Source organism: Trachemys scripta, chromosome 12 (genome assembly GCF_013100865.1).
Source record: "Trachemys scripta elegans isolate TJP31775 chromosome 12, CAS_Tse_1.0, whole genome shotgun sequence".
Taxonomy (NCBI): domain Eukaryota; kingdom Metazoa; phylum Chordata; order Testudines; family Emydidae; genus Trachemys; species Trachemys scripta.
The window spans coordinates 6,849,025-6,870,680 of record NC_048309.1 but is presented as its reverse complement, the minus strand read 5'-3'; the positions used below and the strand labels follow the sequence as shown (position 1 = coordinate 6,870,680).

General features: G+C 45.0%; 1 protein-coding gene across 1 annotated transcript in view; it reads left to right on the top strand.

Moving 5' to 3' along the window:
* COL9A3 (collagen type IX alpha 3 chain) overlaps positions 1–21,656 on the top strand; it is a 70,931-nt gene that overhangs the window by 27,482 nt on the left and 21,793 nt on the right. The window contains exons 10-22 of the mRNA XM_034787738.1: positions 1,642–1,683; positions 4,434–4,490; positions 6,962–7,015; positions 7,556–7,609; positions 8,743–8,796; positions 9,779–9,832; positions 11,153–11,206; positions 12,651–12,704; positions 13,846–13,899; positions 15,195–15,248; positions 16,366–16,410; positions 17,552–17,605; positions 18,355–18,408. Of these exons, the coding sequence (XP_034643629.1) occupies positions 1,642–1,683; positions 4,434–4,490; positions 6,962–7,015; positions 7,556–7,609; positions 8,743–8,796; positions 9,779–9,832; positions 11,153–11,206; positions 12,651–12,704; positions 13,846–13,899; positions 15,195–15,248; positions 16,366–16,410; positions 17,552–17,605; positions 18,355–18,408 (684 nt within the window). The remainder of the gene's footprint in view (positions 1–1,641; positions 1,684–4,433; positions 4,491–6,961; positions 7,016–7,555; positions 7,610–8,742; positions 8,797–9,778; positions 9,833–11,152; positions 11,207–12,650; positions 12,705–13,845; positions 13,900–15,194; positions 15,249–16,365; positions 16,411–17,551; positions 17,606–18,354; positions 18,409–21,656) is intronic.

Genomic DNA, 21,656 nt, shown 5'->3' with positions numbered 1-21,656 from the left:
TCTTCTTGTGCCCGCGAAAGCAACTGACAGGGCAGTTGCATTTTATTTGCTGTTTTAGGTTCAAACTCCCACTTAAGTTGAAGTGTTCCCTACACGCTAAAAACAATGCATTAGAGCAGTGGTTCTCAAACTTTAGCAACCCGAGGATCCCCATTTTGATTTTTAAAATGTTACCGACCCCCAAGCCCCCTGCTCAGCCCCAGGCCCTGCCCCCACTCCACCCCTTCCCCCAAGGCCCTGCCCCACCTCTTCCTGTCCCCGCTTCTCCCCTACCCCTCCACTTCCCTGCCTCTTTTCACCCCCTCCCCCGAGCATACCCCATCTCCGCTCCTTCCCCTCCCTCCCAGCACCTCCCGCACGCCACTGAGCAGCTGTTCGCCGGTGTGCAGGAGGGAGAGAGTTATGGGAGGGAGGGGGAGGAGTTGATCAGCAGGGCTCGCAGACCCCCTGGGATACCCTCATGTTCCTCAAAAACAGCTGGTCTTGGGGCCTGACCGGGTGAAGATGATCCTGTGAAGATGTCTGGCTCCCTGTCTGGAGGGATTGCTTACTCTGACAGAGGCAAGAGCCGGTATCAGATGGAGCAACAGTCTGATGCACTATATCAGACCCTGTGTTCCTGTGATCCCATGCCCTTGTGTGGGTTGCTGGCTGTTGGGATTTAACTTGTGCATCTAAAAGCATGAGCCTCTGTCTACTGTGTGAGTTAAAACAGCCACCTCTGTTAGCTATGGTTGTACTAGCCTCCCCAACCACTGTGTGTACCAGCAGCCACCCCAAGAGGGGGACGGACGCCATGCGGGGTCACACATATCCTAAAACTAGCTTTTGTGTGGAGTGGAGTAATTGTGCAGGTAGGGTTGTTGGTAATTACATATAACTGAGGAGATGGGTCTCCTTTAAAGACTTCTGCATTAGACAATGAGTGAAAAGTCCCACCTCTATAAAGGGAAATTCTCTGTAAGATACCATCTTGGGAACATGGAATTGGGGTTCCCTCTGGAAAATGTACTCCTTGGAAAACATGGTTCCTCCCCACATCCTGCAGATATAACCACACCTCTATGTTGGTCTGCTTAAGCCACAGCCATTGTGTTGGCAGCTGTATGATCTAGTGGTTAGAGCACATGACTAGCTGTCAGGGCTCCTGGATTCTGGGGTTCTGTTGCTAACTCTGCCACTGATTTGAGGTGGGTGACCTTGCTTCATTGATAGCGTGATCAGACAGCAAGTGTGAAAAATAGGGACCGGGGTGGGGGGTAATAGGAGCCTATATAAGAAAAAGACCCAAAAATCGGCACTGTCCCTATAAAATCAGGACATCTGGTCACCCTACTTCATCCATCTCTGGAGGATGTAAGTGGCTCATAGGCCTGACGCTGGCCATCTTCCAAGTGGTGTGTGACTTGGGCAAGCCATTCAACGTAGTGCTGCTTCCATTTTACCTCCCTGTAAAAGGAGAGTAAATATATTGACCTAGCTAACTCATGAATGTCTGTGAAGTGCTTTGAGGGGCTTGGATGAAAAAGGCAATACAGAAGTAGAAAATATCTCTGTCAATAAAATATGTTTTTTGGAGATAACATTTCCTTTGGTGCTTTGTGTTGATATATTTAAAAGTCCAAATGTTCTTGGTTATAGGGTCTTCCAGGGGTTCTTCCTGATGGCAGTGGGGACCTTCAGGTAGGTTTTTCTATATATTGTAGCAACACATTGTTAACTTAACCCCTTAAACAATTTTTCATGTATGGATTTGGGTGAACATAGGTCTGTTTTAATGTGCAAGGGCTAGATCATGCAAACATGCCTGGGAGTAGCATTAAATTAATGGAGCTGTTGTGTGGATAATGTCTTCCAGGTGCATGAGTATTTGTCCAGGGCCCTGGACTCTTTCAAGTATGCAGATATTTTAGTGCTGTTTCAGGATATTCCTTGTCATTTTACTTCAGTTTGATCCTTGCTTCCCTACTCTTGATTTTGCATATGTTTGATCCCGTGCCAGTTTAATAAAAACAAATTTTAGCATTTGACAACTGATGACAATTTTTCATGCATCTGTTTCAAACAGAAAAGGTCAAATTTGTTTTGCTGTTTATTTCCATGGGCAGCAGCACCTTGCTCCCATGGGCATAATCCTTGTTTGTTCTTTCCTTTTTGAGCAAATGTCTTGATTTCTTTATTTCAAAGGAATGAAACAGACATTAAGGTAACGAGCGATATAAGTGACATTTCAAGATTTCCCAGCTGTTGTTATGACAGCTTTGTTGCTTTCCTAATTAGAGTACTCCAAAAAAGCTTCTGTCTTGTTGACACTGCCTTTTGGGAAAGACTTCTGGAATATAATAGAAAATAACTTTTTGGTAATTTTTTAGGCCACTTTATAGAATTTAATAGAAAACTATCTCCCTGCTACAGAATTATATACAAAAGTAAAAAAAAAAAAAAAAAAAAAACTATAGAAAGATCTCATTCTTTATTTTCTATATAGAATCCTCTTAAACTTTTATACAGCTTTTGATTTAATTCCTGTGAAATTCCAGAAGACTCTCCCATGTGAGCCAGACACAGCTTGAGAATCTGTTGATAGTTTGCTTCATTTTTAACTCAATTCCCATTCCTGTAAACTTTTATGCATGAGCTTTTCCTTTGATCGGGTGAGATCAGTACAACTTCTAATGGGAGTAAAGTTAAGTGTATTCCTAATTGTTTGCATGACCGAGCCCAAGTTTTCCAGTAGAGCAAGGTCAGTGGACATGGTCTGCTGTAAATAAATATCCTTGTTCTTTTTAAAATACGGTTTAGGGCCTGATTCAAAGCCGACGGAAGTGAGTATTGATGTCTCTAGGCCCTATTTTTCCAGACTCAGCCAGGGTTGCAGTCAATATTAGGAAGTCTAGATAGAAGAAACCGTATTACTCTTGATCCAGCATGCAACTCCCGTTGACATGTACAGTAGGTGATTGGCTTGGGGGATGCAAAAGAAGAAGGTTTTCTAACCATCAGAGGCATGAGGTTCCAATAGGAACAGTGAGGTCAAATAACCTAACTAGTTTTGAGATGGGGCTTGGTAAGTTTATGAACAGGATTCTGTGCTGGAGTTGCCTGTGATAGCAGGGGGCTGGACTCATGACCCAGGAGGTCCCTTCCAGTCCTGAGTTCCTAGGTATACGTTCATAGGAGATGTCTAAAATTGAGTTGGGGCTTTACGGCCTGGATTACAGAATTCATCCATGTGCCCAGCTTTGTTTCATGTTTTGCTCCCAAGCCCCTGAGGCCACCTGCTAAATTTAGACTTGAGAAAATCCTCTCCTGTTGTTGAAAGGCGCTATGAAGTGGCAGTCGTTACCTCTTTTGTGTGTTAATCAGTCTCTCTAAATAGGCCACAGAACAGATTCCAGCATCACAGGAAGCAAACCTGGAGGTTATTAACTAGAACTGGACTAAATATTTCTAAAATTTTGCTGAAAAATGTCGATTTTTTTTCTCATGAAATGTTCAGGTTTTTGGAGGCAGTGTTGCCTAGTAGATAGAGCACTGGATGGGGACTCAGGAGATCTGGGTTCTATTCCCAACTCTGCCACTGGTCTGCTGGGTGACCTAGGGCAAGTCACTTCATCTCCCTGTGCCTCAGTTGCCCCATCTGTAAAATGGGATAGTGATACTGGCTTCCCTCTGTAAAGTGCTTGAGTTCTACTGATGAAAAGTGCTATTAGAGCTACAAGGTGGGGGAGGTAATATCTTTTATGGGACCAACATCTGTAGGTGAGAGAGACGAGCTTTCAAGCTACACAGAGCTCTTCTTCCAGTCTGGGAAAGGTACTCCGGTCTGGTCTACAGTACAGACCTATATCGGGATGAGTACTTCGCTCAGGGGTGTGAAAAATCCACACCCCTGAGCAATGTAGTTATACCAACCTAACCCCCCACGTAGAGAGCGCTGTATCAGCGGAAGAGTTAATCCTCTCGGGGAGGTGGATTAACTATGCAGACCGGAGACCTCTCTCCCCTCATCTTCATGAAAGCATTACAGCAGTGCAAACTGTCCATGCAGCGTTTTAAGTGTAGACTTGCCCTCAGTGTTACACGGCGGAACATTCAAGATGAAATGGGCAGGTAACACACTGAGTACCTTTCCCAGACTGGAGGAAGAGCTTTTGTAGCTCCAAAGCTTGTCTCTCTCTCTCTCTCTCTCTCTCTCTCTCTCTCTCCAACAGAAGTTGGTCCAATAACAGCTATTACTACGTCCCCCCCTTGTCTCTCTCATAACCTGGAACCGACACGGCTACAGCAACCCTGCAAACAATACATAAGAGCTAGGTATTAGTGTTAGTATTATTGACCAGCATATTTTCCCCCTTAATAATAATGATACCCACCTTGCTCCAAACACCCATTGTCTGCTAGCTAAACCCACGGATGTTTGTTTTGTGCAGTGCCCCGCTCTCTGCCCCCCAGGCCCTCCGGGTCCTCCAGGAATGCCAGGATTCAAGGTAAGAAAAATATCCTCTGTAAACACAAGGAGTTGAGTCCCAGAACGTGTGGCAGCGGGTGGCCCTGTGGCTGAGAGCAGGACTCAGGTTTACCCTGTACAAAGTACACTACAGTCCTCCTTTATCCGAGCCGGTGGGTCTTGGAGTACGTTACCCGGACACAAAATGCCACCAGCTTTTATTTTCAAGAGACAAGTGAAGGATACAGGCCCCATCCTGCTCTCAGCACATGGCATTCCCATTAACATCCATGACAATTCCAAACGCACAGGGCTTGATCCCGCCAGGTGCCCCAGTCCACCAAAGCACTTAACCACACCCTCCCCCATTGATTGGAGTGGGAGAATTTGCAGTGCTTAAGTGCTTTGCTAAATCGGGGCTCCGGGTCCTTGCAGGATTGAGCTCAGAGTCTCTCTTTGTTAGCTGTAACTTTGACTGTCTCCACTGCAACTGGGAGGGTGTTCCCTAGCGCACGAAGACAGACGTACTTGCTCTGCTCCAACTAGTGCGCTAAAAATGGGAGTGTGTCTGGGGTAGCAAGGGCAGCGGCTCAGGGTAGCTACCTAAGTACAAACCCACCCGGACCCCCCCGGGCATGTCTCAGGCAAGTAGCCCGAGCTGCTACCCTTCCTACCCTGCTCTTTTTAACATGCTAGCTGGAGCACCGCTAGCCCATGCCTGCCTCCCCATCCCCTTAGAAACACATCCCGGGTTTTTAAAGTACACTTATCACTGTGATGCAGAGATACCTATTGTATTGTGGAGGGCATAACTCACATGACCAAATACGATTTCACCCTATTTCCCGCCTACCGTAGAACCCAACTGCTCCTGGGTTTACAATGTGCTGCTGCAGTATGTACATTCAAGGCTGCAGGGGGCGTTCAGCCGCACTGAAAGGCAATACCCCTCGCTTCCCATCCCCCACCTTGCACGGATTGGTACCGAATATATAGTTCATCTGTCTGGTGGGACCAAACCTCAGCTCAGCTTCTCAACCAGCTGCTCTGGTGCTGAGCTGGGGGAGCTCAGTTTCTCTAATCCTTGCAGCAATAGTTAGCAGATGTAGAGGGCCAATCCTGCAGGAGGCTGAGTGTCTCCTGGGGAAATACTGGTGTCCTTCAGCTCCCATGGAATTCAGCCCTCTGCGTGAAATGCTCAGCTCCCCAGAGAACTGAGAGATCGTTAGAAACACATACAGTCAACTGTTAGTGGTGAGGGGTGAAATTCAAGGCCCGCAAAATAAGAAAGTCTCCGAATAGGGCTTAAGTAATGGATAGGTCCTGAGCTGATCCTCTGCACAGTGAGGAATTTCACCCGCTCACTAGTATTAGTATGGTCTTTTGCCACAATAGTAGTGGGGATGGAAGGAAATGAAGCAAGGCAGAGTTTTATATCCAGCTCGTTCGAGTGTATATGAGTTCATTGCCAGCCTGATGGGGTTGCCGTAGCTGTAATAATAAGCTGTGGAAGATTAAATACCCTTTTGCATGAATGGGCTTTTAAAAAAAATGTAAAGACCTAGGGTAACATTTTTCAAAAGCACCCAAACCCCATTTTCAAAAGTGACACAGGGCAACATTTTCAAAAGCACTTAAGACCCATTTTCAAAAGTGACTAGGACTTTTGGTTCTCAGTCACTTAGATGCTTTTGAAAATTTTATCCTTAGGCATTTAGGAACTGTAACATGGGCAGCTCCCTCGTGGCCAGAGATCACTCTGTGGTGCCCTGCCTCTGTTTCCCTCTCTTCAGGGCCCTTTCAGAATTCACAGTTCAAAGGTGGTTCCCATTTATTTAGTCCTTTGGTACATACCAGCACCAAGCAGTTCAGTGTCTCTCTCATGACTAATCCCAGATAACACAAACTCTCACAGCCTTCATCCCAGCTGGCCTTTACTGTCTCTCCCCTGTGTGCACAAGGTCTCTCCCAGACCTCCCTGCCTTGACAGCTTTCTCCCACTCTCTCCTGCTTCTTCAGCATTTCCCCTGCTGACTCAGGGCCCTGCAGTCTCCTGGGCTTCCCCACCCCACATCAACTTCCTGCCCACTTTTTCCCCCAGGATCACCTGATTCAACCTAGGTGTGACTAGTCCTGTAATCAGGGCTGGCTTAACCCTTAGCTCTCCAGTCCCTGGGGCATGTCACCCTGTTACAGGAACCTAAAGTCTCCATTGGAAGATGCTTTTGAAAATAGGACTTAGGCATTTTTGAAAATGTTACCCATCCTTCACAATTTTAGTAGAATACATTCCAATAGACACGGACACGTCTTGATCAACTGCTTGTCTATCCTAAATGCAACACCCATCCAGGAAATGAGGAATGATGCTACACAGCAGATGTGTAAATTCCTCTCCAATAACTTCAGTCAGTTCCTTGCCTTGCTTTAAACCCTGTGTCCCTCTTATATAGCTTAGCCTGCCACAGAGCAATAATGAAACTCTCAGCTCATTCTTGATTTTATTTTTAGGGGCATACAGGCCACAAAGGAGAACCTGGGGAAATAGGAAAAGATGGTGAGAAGGTAAAACTCTGTTTAAAGAAAAAAATTAGATTTTTTTTTTTTTTTAAAGCATAAGACCAAGGGATTTCTCTCAGGATGATGCCAGGGCGGAATGAGACAATTGGTTGGACAGCAAGGGAAAGCCCGTTATTTGATTGTACGTGGCATGTGGACTGAAGATCATTAGCCTCCATCATTTTGTGTGTGAGAGAGAATATTTCAGCTAAAAAAAATGAATCATTTTTATGATCACAAATTTCAAGCGTGGACTCTAAATTGGCACCTGCAGTTTTGCTGTGCCTGGTTTTGCAGCTCATTCAAATGCTGCATTGATCACACAAGTTGGTTAGTTAGTTGCCTTCACTATCTGACCAATTGACAGAGACGCTATTTGTGGGTGGAAGAAATTGCATAGAGGCAGAACGTGAGGCCATAGTTTTGGTGAGGGAGGGATTGGTGGGGAGGGTTAGCATGGAGAAGATTCTTGGGAAGAAGGTTACCAGGATCCAGGGTGAGATTTATCATTGCATCTTGTCTAACTCTCTGGTTTTCTATCTCCAGGGAGATGCAGGCCCTCCAGGTCCTCCGGGGATTCCAGGCAGTGTCGGCCTGCAGGTAAAATCTGCCTTTCAAGCCAAAGCAGTCCCCGATGCTCCCCCCAATCATGCAGGGTTTCAGTGTGAAATGCGAACGGTTGGGGTCTGTCCATGTGGCTCTGGGATCAAGTCCCAGGCCAGCCCCTCTCACCCATTGTGGACACGGCAGTGCACTGCTGGTACCAGACTGCACTGAGGGCCTGATCCAAAGCCACTGACGTCCATGGAAAGACTCCCTTTGACTTGCATGGGCCTTGCTTCGGGCCTGGTAGTGGTGCCATCCTGTGGATGAAACATTGAAGTGAATACCCATCTCATGGGCCCAGGTGGAGGCCGAAGGGCCCATGCCACGTTTGAATGGTAATGGGACTGAGCTCTGCACTGGGTTATATGGATCCCCATGGTAAAAGCGTGACTGCCTCACAATGCCGTCTGGTGGCCTCAGTGCAGCCCTGCACCCAGCACCTCAGCTCAGTTTCCCTTCTTGGATCTCCAAATAAACCCCACACAGGGTTTTTCCAATGCTATCACAACCGCCCTCCTTAGGGTCTGATTTATTAACTTAAAGTTCAAAGCGAAACACAAAAGTTTTCCCTCCAGCCTTCAGCTCGGTACAGCCCAACCCCCACCCACACCTCCACCCCAGTCTGGTCAGAGTCCTTCCTGCCTTAGCAGGCTGCTCCCAGCACTTCCTAGCTGTAGCAATTCCCCTGGTCTCTGGGTTTTCCCAGCAGGCGCCTCTCTCACTACAGCCTCTTGAGCATCCCCCATGTTGCTGCCTCTGTCGGCTATAAATAGAAAATTGCCTGGTTCCCCTCAAGTGGGGCTCATTCTGTCATCATGGTTGACTTCACCTCAGGCTCCCCAGCCCAAAGGCAAGTCCCCCCACACCATTACACCTCCCCTCCCTGAATCTATCCCTCCCCAACAGAAGAACCAGACTGTATTGTCTCAGTCAGAGACCTCTCTGCTTTGGGGAGAGGTTCTTGGGGACAGGGTTTGTCGTCGTCCCCAAATCCCTCTGCTCATCACTGTTTCTTAAGGCTTCTTTGCCTTGGCTTTTAGGTTTTCACTTCCCCGACTTTATCTCTTTCCGTTTCACTGTTTTATATTTGACTGATTGGCTTTTAACGGGTTGTTTTTCTCACCTAGGGGCCAAGAGGGTTAAGAGGCCTCATTGGCCCAGAGGGTCCAGTCGGGGACAGGGTAAGTAACTATCATCTTCTCCAGACTTTCCCCTGGACTTTTCCCTCGTTAAACCCATGCAGAATAAAATAAATTAGCCATTTGAGATCACTGCCTCTAGTTAATTTCCTGTCCACGTCCTGCAAGAGCAAAGCTCTTGGCAGCTATTAGGCACTGTGTGAATAAAGTTACATGTGGCATTACTTCCCGTTGCCCTGTGGGATGACTGGACAAGGGAAGCCCCATGAAGGTGAAAACTGTGGGCCTAATCCTGCAAGCTTTCCAGGGAGGGGACTCACCTTGAAGACAGCTGGAGTTCTGTGCATGGGGTATCCACAGGATCGGACCCTATCTTAGAGTAATAACCTAAGCGTGGGTGGAGAAGCTGATCTCCTGTGACGATACGAAGATGCTGTTGAGCCTTGCAAAGGGCTGGGGAATGGAACATCTTCTGAATGTTTTGCATGTGATTCCCATCTGGAAAGAGAAGCTGAAGAACCAATGGGAGGACAAAGATTTTTTAGAATATGGCGGGGGGGGGGGGGGGGGAATCATGAACATTGATGTCCTACGGTGTCCAATCCTGTACCACTGACTTCAGTGAGAGTAGGATCAAGCCCTTACTGAACAATGGTGACTGACCAGCATGGTCTTCTTCGGGTGTGCCTGGACATTAGCTCAGGGGTTAACAGCTGAGTTTGAAGATGCCATGTCCTTCTGTAGGGCCAAGTACGTTACCAAGGCTTCACAGCTGTGAGTGTTATGAGTCTGGTGAGGAGATAACAGCAAGGAGACCCAGAGTGAAAACCTGCTGGTTTAGACCAAGTTCCTCTGCTGGAGTCTATTAAGATCCTAACAGTTATTAAGGAGCATGTTGCAACTTTCCATTGACATGCATGTGCTTTCTTGCTTTCTAAAAATAATTCAGCTAGGGGTGTGGCTAGGTTGTCTGGTCCAGAAGAGTCCAGATGGCCGCATTTTAATGCTGTCTTATTGTTTTTAGGGACCTATTGGTTTCAGAGGGCCACCAGGACTCCCAGGACCTCCAGGGAAAGCAGTATGTATCCATTCTTACTTTATTTCCTTTGAATCCTCATGGCCATGGCCTCTAATGTCACTATTGATGCCTAATGCTTGCTTTCACCAGGCCAAACCTTCCACTGCCAGTGAACAACAGAACCGCCCCGTTCCCTCACCAGAAAAAACACGTGTGTTGCATCAGCGCAGTGCTTACTGTGCACACGCAATTGTATTTCCATAAAAACCTTCCTGGTTCCCACTGGTACCTCTCCCATCTGATTTTGGATTGTTCCCATCTTCCTCAGCCCCTTATTTCCACGCCCCCAGAGCTACATCATCTCCCCTGCCCCAGATTTCATGCTGTCCTCCCCCAACCACCGACAAGTTCTCATTCTGGCCCTCGTAGGTTCAACACCTCCCATAGTTCTTCCTTGTCCACCTTTCCCCCCACACACACACTTCAGCAGATGCGGGCTCCCCTTTTATGTGCTTTGTTCACACCTTCTACACGGGGAGATGTTCCGCTTGGTAAGAGGAGGCTGAGCAAGCTCCACGTCTGCTCTCCTGCGGTTCCCTCCTCTTGGCCAGATCCATGTTTAGCTCCCATCCCAGAAGACCATTTTTCCCCAAGGTAAAATATTCTGCTCTGTGCCAAAGATGCAATTACACATCCTTTTGAACAAATCCTGAGTGAATGGGATTTGTACAGAACTGTGATGGGCTTGGGGCTGGGGGACAGAATCCACACACCTTCCTGTGGACAGTTCTCCAGTCTCGCTATACCGCCCAATTATAGGTTCCTGTTTTAAGACTTAGGGACACTTGAGTCATTGGATTGTGGACCCAGTAACCACACCATCCACCCTGCCTGCCCTGCCACCAAGCCTCTCCTCCACTGTGGTTTATATGGAGCCCAGTTCTATGTTGCATGGTGGATGCAGAGTCCCTTAGCCCATTTGCTTTGCAGCCACCCACCCCCCAAGTAGTGGGACTGCGGCTGGTCCACTACACTGGGAAAATTCATCCTAAGTGAACTAAATTCAGGTCTTGTCACTTTCCCACACAGCAGGCATTAAACTACTGCAATCAGGATCCAAGCGGTACAGGTGAAGTTTCCCTCCCCCCTCACCACCGTATTTAACAAAGAGGGTACTTGGGAAAGCGTGTCCCTACCCTGTGGGATCACTGCCTGAGCCCCAAATGCAATCCACCCATCTGCACAGTATTAGAGATTGTATCTGTGAAAGCATAGCAGCACTCCTAGGGAAACGTGGGCATGCCTGGCATGGCTAATTCCCCATCTTAGTGTTGGTCATCAAGACGGAGATGGTTAATGGGTTTTCTTTTATCATTCCAGGGAGACCGAGGAGACAGAGGGCCTCAAGGGTTCAGAGGGCCCAAAGGGGATACTGTAAGTGCAATAAAACACTTGCCTACTAAAATATTGAACATGAAGTCTAGTTCACAGTTGTATTAAGGATTGCCTCTTTCATTCTATTTGTGTCGCTTTGCTGGCAGAAGGAAAAATTCTCAAGGTAGGTTAGAAACTGACAACCTTCATGCCCCTGGATGAGAGGCACTTCTGGGTGGGAGACACACAGATGGATTCAAGGAGAATCCTTGGATCTGTTTAACTCAACCCTGTGCTCCAAAGGGGTCTCAGAACACTGCAGTTACCTTCCAGTGTGAGATGTTATGACCTTGATCCAGGTCCCATGTCAACTTAATCTTGCAAGAAATCCTTCTGAAATGTCTTTATGTAGCAACTGCTACTGATCAGGAGATGGAAGATAGTTCTGTTCCCAGTTCTGCTCTCAATTCTCTGGGTGGCCTTGGGCAAGTTACTTAATCGCTCTGTGCCTCAGTTTCCCAATTTGTAAAATGGGGATGATGATACCTATTAATCCTTATAAATCACTTCCGGGTCTGTGAATGAAAATCACTGGATAAATGCTAAGTAGTGGTAGTTATTATTTCTATGAATCAGAGTGTTAAAAATATTATTGCTGCTCTTAAAACAAATCTAGGAAAGATCTTTAGAAACAAACTTTTGCAAGTTTTCTTCATGGAAAATAGTGCATTTGTGCATGTGTTATATCTGGTCATAGGTCAGATCTTTCGACAGGCTATTACCTTGTACACAGTTCAATCATTTGTTGTATCTTTTTGTCTGAAGTTCAGGTTGGAAGAAGAGTAGAGTTTAGCAAGATTTCTATACTCCTCCTAATCCTTCTACTTGCTCCATTAGTCAGACTAGTTATTTAATCCTTGATATTTCCCATCAAGCAGAGCTCAAGTGAGTGGGAGGAAAGCAGGGATATTTTCCCAGCCATTCTGAGAAAGCTGAGCTTTAAGGCTCAGATTTGTAATGGTGTCTTGGCGTTCTGTCGCTAAGTATTGCAAGGTCTAAATGACCTACTCAGCTACATCCCATTTTCAAAAGTGACTAAGAAACCTGTGTCTCACTGAAAATCAATTGGACTTAGGCCGCTAAATGCCTAGCCATCTAAGTCACTTAGGCCTTAGAACACTAAGTAGAGCAACATATAAATACCTTTAAAAGTGTGAGCCTACGGGCTCGGGGCTTGATTCAACAGCCATTGGTGTCAATGGGAGTTTGCTCATTTGGGTCAGGCTGCTGATGCTGAGACGTGATGAGCACACATCTTCCGCTGGGCTCAGGCTCTAAATGAGCTAGTTATCCATCTGTGGATCGCTCAAGGTCAATCACAAACTGAATGAAATGAACCTATCCTGTTAAAATGTGAATGTTGAATTTATTTAATGCTTTTACCTAAAGGCTGTTTCTCTGGATATTTCCAGCACTGGATGATAAATGACTTGTGTGTTTCTAGGGTAGACCTGGACCAAAAGGATCACCAGGGACCGGTGGACCCATAGGAGAACCTGTAAGTCAGATTTTAAAATTACAAGTCTCTGTGTTCATTGCTTCATGACTTTACAATACAGCAAATGTTAGAAGAGCTTACGTTGTTTCTGTTTGATGTAGTCTCCACATCAAGGGCTACATTTTCAAAGTTGTCTGAACCTGGACACTGAGAGTCAGTTTATGCAATCTATACTCATGTTCAAGCCCAGAGCTGGTTCTGTAGAAGTCAGTGGCAAATTTCCCTTTGACCTCAGTAAGTTTGGAATTTGGCCCATTCGTTAATTTGGCACATTGCAGTTGATGGGACTATTTGCTTGATGTATCCTAACAGGAGTGCAGGCTGCACAATCTGACCGTACAGTTACACCTACAATTTAATTCCCAAGCAGCATTTCTGCAGTTGGCTGTCTAAACGGAAAGGTCTGCAGACTTAAAACGTCACAGGGCTAAATTTAGAGGATGCATTTGAAAGTGTAACCCTGAAATTTAATATTATCAAATCATTTACTGGTTCCGGCTTAACATTTAAAATATATTGGACGGTAACGATGACATTGGGTAACTGAAGTATATGTGTTTGTGGAATTTGTTAGTGCTGTGTTCTCTGAAATTAGAATCTGGGCTGTATTTTTATGCTCTAGAATTTATATTGTGGTTAAGAATAGATGATCTGCAACATCATATCCAGAGTTAGTGAAACCTATAACCAGTGGTGGAGTCATAGGAATTATTGCTCATTAAGGCTATGTCTACATTTCCGCGGTAAGTCAACCTAAGTTACGCAGTCCATGTAGCTTAGGTCGACTTACTGAGGTGTCTACGCCGCGCTGTCTCCCGTCGACTTACTGCGGTGTCTACGCCGCGCTGTCTCCCGTCGACTTACCTTACTCTTCTCATTCCGGGTGGAGTACTGGGGTCAACCGGAGAGCGCTCTGCCATCGATTTAGCGGGTCTTCACTAGACCCGCTAAATCAACCCCTGGTGCATCGATTGCCAGAGTGTCGATCTGGCGGTAGTGTAGACATAGCCTAATACTTTTGGGGGACTTTATAATTCAACACTAAAGGACTGATCCTTATATGTTTCTGAATCTTTGCATGAGACTTGGCAATCAATGGTGTCTGTGTCACAATCTTATTCTGCATTGTGCGCTTATTCAGGGCATGCCTGGCAAAGATGGACGAGATGGAACACCTGGACTCGATGGTGAGAAGGTTTGTAAAATCCTATTTCAACACCACACAGAAAGATTTCAATTGCTGTCATCCACCGTATCCGGGTATAGGCTTTCCTGGAGAAAAAGCAAAGCTTGAAAGACTTGGGCTCAAGAGAAAGATTTCCTGTAGTGTCACTCAGGCAAAAGAGGAAGATAGTTCACACTGATCACCCTGGGGAAATGCCAACAAGAAATTAAACCCAAAGATTATGTGACATAATGAACAGAATTAGCTGGTATTACCAGGGTTAAGTGACAGATCCTTATTACACAATGACTAATTCTAAAGCCACTTATTTGTGGTGAAACTTGCAATATAAGGGGTCTCTTTACAATAAAAGGTCAATGTCCTTTCAGGGCTGTTGGTGGAGACATCCTTTTGTTCTCATCACTTACAAGGAAAGTGCTGTTAAGTGCCAGAGGGTTAGACATGTAACTGTGAGGTTCCGATTTCTGAAGGAGACCTTGGCAGGTGATCTCATGGAAATACACCTATTGGTCCTGGGGAAAAGCAACAGCCTTCACAAGTGAGAAATTAGAAGCTGTGGGTAGGGTTTTCAAAAACACCTAAAACAGTCAATGGGAGTTGGGTGCCTACTTCCTCTAGGTGCTTTTGGAATCTCATCCTTTGTGTGCACACAGGCATTGCAATTACCCATTTTGCACCTTCAAATGCCAATTTGTTCCTGCATGTGGTTTTTGCAGACACAACCGGTGAATTTTGACAGGTGCACTCCCCTTCGAATCTTTGTCCAGGAATGTACGCAAAGGCCTGATTCTGCTCTCGCTTACACTCACTTTGCATCAATGTAACTTTATTGATTTCAGGGGAGTTTTTTTCTTTATTTATGCCAGTGTGATTTAAACTTTTATAGAGCCTAATAATGTTCTAAGGCGTGATTCTGATCTCGCGAACAGCCATGTAAATCAGGAGTAACTCACTGAAATCAGTGGAGATGCACTGGCTTGAAGCTGGCTTGTGAACGGAGAATCCGATCCAAAATGTCCTACTTTGAACATTGAACTTAAATGTTGGAATGTTTAGCGACCCACTGTGTGGTATAATAATAAAAATGAGCACAGATTTTCCAAGAGGGTATACACAGGATTAATTCATCCAAAGGGGCTTTTCTAAAGTCACAAGATTACAAGCGATTCTGGATTCTACAAATATTGGGTGGATGGGAAATAAAGTCTGCCTGGAAAACGTCTGTTTGCGGAAGAGTCGCCCCTGACTAATGTGAATAGCATCAGATCAGTCAATTGTCCATCTTAACCTATCACTGTTTACAGGGTGACGCTGCCCGCTTCGGTCCTCCTGGAGAGAAGGGGCCAAACGGACTTCCTGTGAGTATCACAGTATTGTTGCCATAAAGGGGTTGGAACATCTTGCCCAATGCAGGAGTGATACTTCTCTATCATTTGACTGAGATGGAGGACACAAGAACAGCTATTTCTCACCTTGGGCCAGATTTTGGAAGGCACTGAGGCATCTAATTCACACTGGGAGGTGCCTAGATGTCTTTCAAAATCTAACCTCTTGTCTCACCGTGTCTCTCAAACCTTTAAGCCCATGAATAAGACTCTCTTCTCATGGTGCAACGTGGAACGCCAGATGTCTGTGCACAGTATATTATACAGACTGGAAACAATCTGGGATATTCGCACAGTCAACCATGGCAATACAGATAGAAACATGGTTAAAGAGAAATGATCTGATCCAATCCAGTTGCAGCCAAAAGACTTTGTTGGGGCTTTAGGAGAAGATAAAGTGATTCTGTCCCCTGCAGTTGGCGATAATCAACTAGTAACACTCCAGATTCTCGTGTCAGTCACAGCTGTGTCAGTGTGAAGTGACTCAATTGAAAATGGCAGACCTCCTGCCCCAGTGCCACCACAATGGAGCGGCTGAAACCCTAGGCAAGTCGCCATGGTGTTAGTGTGTCCCCTAATATTTCAGAAAGAAAACAAAGAGGAAAAATGTTAGCATCATAATGACATTTATCCCTTAGCCTAAGGGGCTAAGGCTTGGAAGTCAGGAGAGCAGAGTCTACAGTATTCCTAACGCTGACTTACTCTAAGACATTGTTGGCCAAATTATTTAACATCTCTGGTCTCCAATTTCTTCATCAGTAAAATGGGGATCAAAATACGTACCCCTCCCCTGCTTTGTAAAGCTTGTTGAGTATTGTTGAATTAAAGGTGCTATATAACTACAAACTACTATTATTGTATTTTTCATGTTCGCCTTTCTTTCCCATTTTCGTCAGTGGGAAGTGTATGGGTAGCACTCTGGATAATGAACTAGATGGTAATTTCTCCCATTATTTTCACATGGAAAAATGTCTGTAATAGAAACATATGTCCTGTGATTCTAAATGCCCATATATATTTAATCAGACAGTAAATGTTACTTTCTACAAACTGCACAATTTCTGTTATTGTGATTTTTTTTTTTTTTCAGGGGCTACCAGGAAGACCAGGTCACAAGGGTCCAAAGGGTGAACTAGTAAGTGAAGGATGAGTTTTCACTGGGAAACTATTGTGTGTGTCATCTTAGTGCACTGCAGTTTTAGGCCCAATCTGGCAACACTTACACACGCGCTTAATTTTGAGCACCAGAATGGTCTCACTGAACTTAAAGGACTGAAAACACGTGCATAAATATTTACAGGATTGCGTCCTTGGGGATCAGGGCCTGCATTTCTTTTTAAAACTGACCTGCTTGAGTCACCTGTTGAGGTGACACAATGTGGATATTCTGCTCACTCTGCACATTGTACCTTCTCAGGTGTTTCTCAAAAGGATTTTTGAAGATCTCACTTTGATGGGTATTTCAGGAAATTGAAATGCAAAAGTATAAAATGCGCAGTCCAGTCTCCAATGAGTAAATATCCAGTGCAGGGGGTTTAGTCGTGGGAAGATCCCTCAAGTTTCTTTAGACAGTCTGCTTCAATTCCAAAGACCGCCAACGGACCTCTGATAACCATCCCAGTGGCAGAATTTTGGAATTTGCCTCTCTGCTGCCAAACTTTCGCCCTGAAGTCACGAGACTTGACATGGCTGCCACACAATATGTGTAAAATGGCACTCTCAGTAAATCTGCATCAACAGTCCCCTTCAAGATAAGCTACAAGGAATCTTTACAACAATGCATTTCATTCCTACACTTTGAGACACCAGGCTGGCTCTCAGCAATGTTTGATGAAAGAAAATCTGAAACAGATTGAGGCAACTCATCATAAAATTACTCATTAAAGTGTATTTTTTCCGACTTTCCCTCCCTTTCAATCTTCTATCTAGCATCAGCCTCATTATTATGTACTGTATACAAAGGCTACTAATCCTCATGCTTCAGGGTGTACACTGATCACTGGCTGAGGTCAGGAGGAAATTCCTCCCACTTATGGTGTTCCATAATATTTTGGAAGTCCCAGCATGTACACTTTAGCATAACTATCCTATAGTTTTATATATTATAAGAATTCTTCTCTTCTTGGAGTTTTATTGCTGTCTTTTAGCACGTTTTGTTATCTCATTTCCCCAGCAAGACTTTAATTTCATCCTTTTCCTTCCAGCTGGTTGGTAGAGACGTTACAGAAGTGACTATGAAGTTCCGCCCAATTGACTGTTTGTTTTCCCCACTACAGGGTAGTCCTGGAGAGATGGGAGAGGCAGGTCCATCGGGAGAGCCCGGTATCCCTGTAGGTATCTCCACATCTTACATATATCACGAACTCTGTTCAGTGCCTCTTAAATTCCATCACTAAGCTTGAGCTCATGTGCTGCTTCTCTGGCACAATTGAGCTTGGCAGATCCGTAATAAATGATATGAACTTCTCTCTCTCACACACACGTGCATATATATGTATATGTGGTTTTTATACAAAGATATATAAAAAGTATAGGTACACCGTATGGTAATGCGGGCTGACAAAACAGTCCTTCACTTGTGGATGTAGAAACATTATGTGTGATTTTATCTGGGGAGTGGGATGTGGGACGTAAGTCACATGTCAGTTCATTAGAAACTCAAATACTACTTACCCTGCTGCAGTGGGGTCAACCAAGCAGTTTAGGGAGGCGGTGTGCCCTAGAGGATAATACACTGGACTGGGACTCAGGAAACCCGGGTTCTATTCTTGGCTCTGCCATTGGCCTGCTGGGTGACCTGGAGCAAGTCACTTCACTGCTCTCTGCCTCAGTTTCCCATTCTGTAAAATGGGGCTAATGATACTGACTTCCTTTGTAAAGCAGTTTGAGATCTATGAATGACAAGTGCTATATAAGAGCTAGGTATTGTTGTTATAATTTATTAACTAGCTGATACCCATGAACTGACAGTGATGTGAGACATGAATGATATATTTGTATAATGGTTTTACAGTGGGTTGGGAAGGGTGGAGATCCCGCTTGAAGAACAGCACCGATGACGTTTTGATATTGTTGATAGGGTGATGCCGGTATCCCTGGTGAGAGAGGTGAGCCTGGACCTAGAGGATCATCTGTAAGTAGAACATTGCTTCTTCAAGTATAACCTTTCTGCAGTTAAAACACAGCTCTGTTATCAATCTTCAGAGCCACCATCAAGCTAAAATAAAAGGTTCCATCCTCTACTGGCGTAACGTCCGTGGATTTACACCAGCAGAGAATTTAGCCCAAAGTAAATGGGCCAAGGTCTCCTCTCTTTTACCCCGGTGTAAATGTGGAGTAACCAAACTGAAGTCACCGTGCTTATTCCACATTTACATTGAGGTGGCGGAGAGGAGAATTTGTCCCATGTGATTCATGTGGCTGGTGCTCTTTCATGATGGTAGCTTGGACAATCAGCACCTCCTTGATTTGGTATAATAAGGGTTATTCTGGAATGCCCGGCCTCCAGCACTCTAAACGTGAAAGCCGTCCCTTTTAGGTGTCATTCAGAGATACTAAGGTCAGAAGAGACCACTGGGATCATCTAGTCTGACCTCCTGCGTAACGCAGGCCAGAGAATGGCCCCAAAATAATTCCCATTTGAACTAGAGCAGATCTGTTAGAAAAACATCCAATCTTGATTTTAAAATTGCCAGTGATGGAGAATCCACCACAGACCTTGGTAAATTTTCCCCACAGTTAATGACCCTCACTGTTAAAAATGTATGCTGTGTTCCTATTCTGAACTTGTCTACCTTCAACTTCCAGCCATTGGGCTGTTGTCTGCTAGATTTAAAGAGCCCATTATCAAATCTCATAGCTGTAGAAAATGTTTACAACAGAATTTGAAATCATACAACTCACCTAGGTTAGTTACAGCCTTGAAACTTGGAAGAGGTGTGTCGAAAGGTTTGCAAACCTGCAGGGAGCCCATTGCACTCTTTTGTGCAAAGTTGTGCCCGTTTATGGTTTGCATTAAAATCACACAAAACTCATGACCGCACAATTTGATGCAAAAGAAGGTCACGTTTGAGGCTTTCGAGGATATTTCATTTTGGGACACTGAGACAGCACAAACCTGTGGGGATTTTGAAAAGGAAGCGTTTGTGTGAAATGAAACAGTGGGTTTTGCCCAGCTCTAATCACTTGGGTTTTTCCCCTCACCTGTAAATTGTAAAGAATTTCTGGTTTGAAGCATCTCATCCAGTCTTGGGTCCAAAACAGGATGCTTCATACCCATTCTCAGCATTGTCACAGAGCACAGAGAATAAAGAGCTGTGAGCGCTGTAATGAAGGAAGAGTCTACAAATAATTGCATTTCTGCCCATTGGGTTCCTGCAGAATGGTGTAAGATAAAAAACTGGCTTCGTTCACAATATTAAAAATTCCAGGACACCATTTATTTTCCTATTATACCAACAAGTGCTACTGTTGTGGCTGGACCTGAACTTACAGGGGGGGTTGATCTTGTTTAAGTATTTTTGAAATCAGGAAGTCTACAGGAAATCTAAGATGATTTTTTGTATGTGCCACTTGGGCAGAAATTGAGCAGTTTAATAAGTTATTGTTCTGAAAAGCTCGCTCTTTAAACTTCCAAGAAAAGGGAAATAAACCTTAGAAATACATACATTATTTATGTCCTCAAATTTCAAAGTAAAATTGGGCGGGAGGGGGGGGAAAAAGATGTTTGGTTGGAAAAGAAAAAAAAAAGGGAATGTACTGGGAAAGGAAAAGGGCCAGATTCTCATCTCAGGCCTCATCTATACAAGAAAAGTCCCCTGGTTTAACTACATCAAGTTAAACTGGTACAAACCGCTAAGTCAGGTACACTAACATCAGCTTAACCCATGCTTATTTCTACTAACTTGTGTCAGTAAGTGACTTATGCAAAATCTATATGAGAAAGGGTTAAACTGGTGTAAGTGAGTCTACATTAGGGATTTGTACCAGTTTAATTAAATTGGTTTGGTTAAACCTATTCATTTTTCAAATGTTAGACAAGGCTTTACTTATACCTGTGTGACTCCAGTGTAACTCCACTGACTTCAGTGGAGATTAGGATCTGGCTTAGACTATTTAAAAGAATTGCCACTTAACAGTCATTTTCAATACCATGCAGCTTTATTTTGTAAAGCATCTTGCAGAAAACTCTAGTAGAGGTGTCAGTAAGACAGTTCCAAAGTTAAATGAGAAAATGAAAGCAGAAAGAAAAAATGAGAGCCATGAAAGTGTCATTATAGTCAGTGGAGTGGCTGTATAAAAATGGCACTATTTTACTTCATTAGATCTGCTGAATGGGTTTATTCTAGATCAGTGTTTCTCAAACTGGGGTCACCACTTGTGTAGGGAAAGCCCCTGGTGGGCCGGGCCGGTTTGTTTACCTGCCCCGTCCGCAGGTCCGGCTGATCGCAGCTCCCACTGGCCGCAGTTCGCTGCTCCAGGCCAATGGGAGCCGCTGGAAGCGGCACAGGCGGAGGGACTTACTGGCCACCGCTTCCCGCAGCTCCCATTGGCCCGGAGTGGCGAACCGCAGCCAGTGGGAGCCGCGATCGGCCAGACCTGCGGACGGGGCAGGTAAACAAACCGGCCCGGCCCGCCAGGGGCTTTCCCTACCCAAGTGGCGACCCCAGTTTGAGAACCACTGATCATGTCTTCTTCCTTTAAAAAATTAAGGCCGGGGAGCCATGCAGAGGGAGCACAGCTGTGGGAGACTGATCTTGATTTTAATCTGACTCTCAGAAATAGAGATTCTGCTAATGCTAATGCAAACCAGAAAGACCGCAACTGGACATTTAGATTCCAGAGTGAGTTTATAGGCCTGGCAGCTAGAAAAACAGGCTTTTTCTTTTTTAACTTGTAAACGGAATAAATCTTATGTAGAGTCACTGAGAGATAATGTGTGTGGAACCTCATAATGCCATTTTCAAACAGTCACTTTCGTGGCAGAATTTCACCTATGACATAAACTTTCCTCTCTTCGCTTCAATTGCATAATGGCAAGAGAGGTTTAACAGTGAATCAAATGCTTCTTTTCGTAGCAGTTTATCTTGCTATTTGTATTCTTCTGATAAATACACTGCACCTACATTGGGAAATCATTACTCAAAAAGAAAAGTTAGACTGTTTAAATGAGAGAGAATTAATAGCCAATGTGAAATTCTATTCTTCGGGGCCCTGATGCAGGAAGGTACTTAAGCATGTGCCCAGCTTTAAGCACGTGTAGGGTGACCATATTTCCCAAAGAGAAAACAGGACACCCCCAGACACTTGCCCAAGGCCTGCCTGCACCCTCTCTCCCCCCCCCCCCCCCCCCCCCCCCCCCCCCCCCCCCCCCCCCCCCCC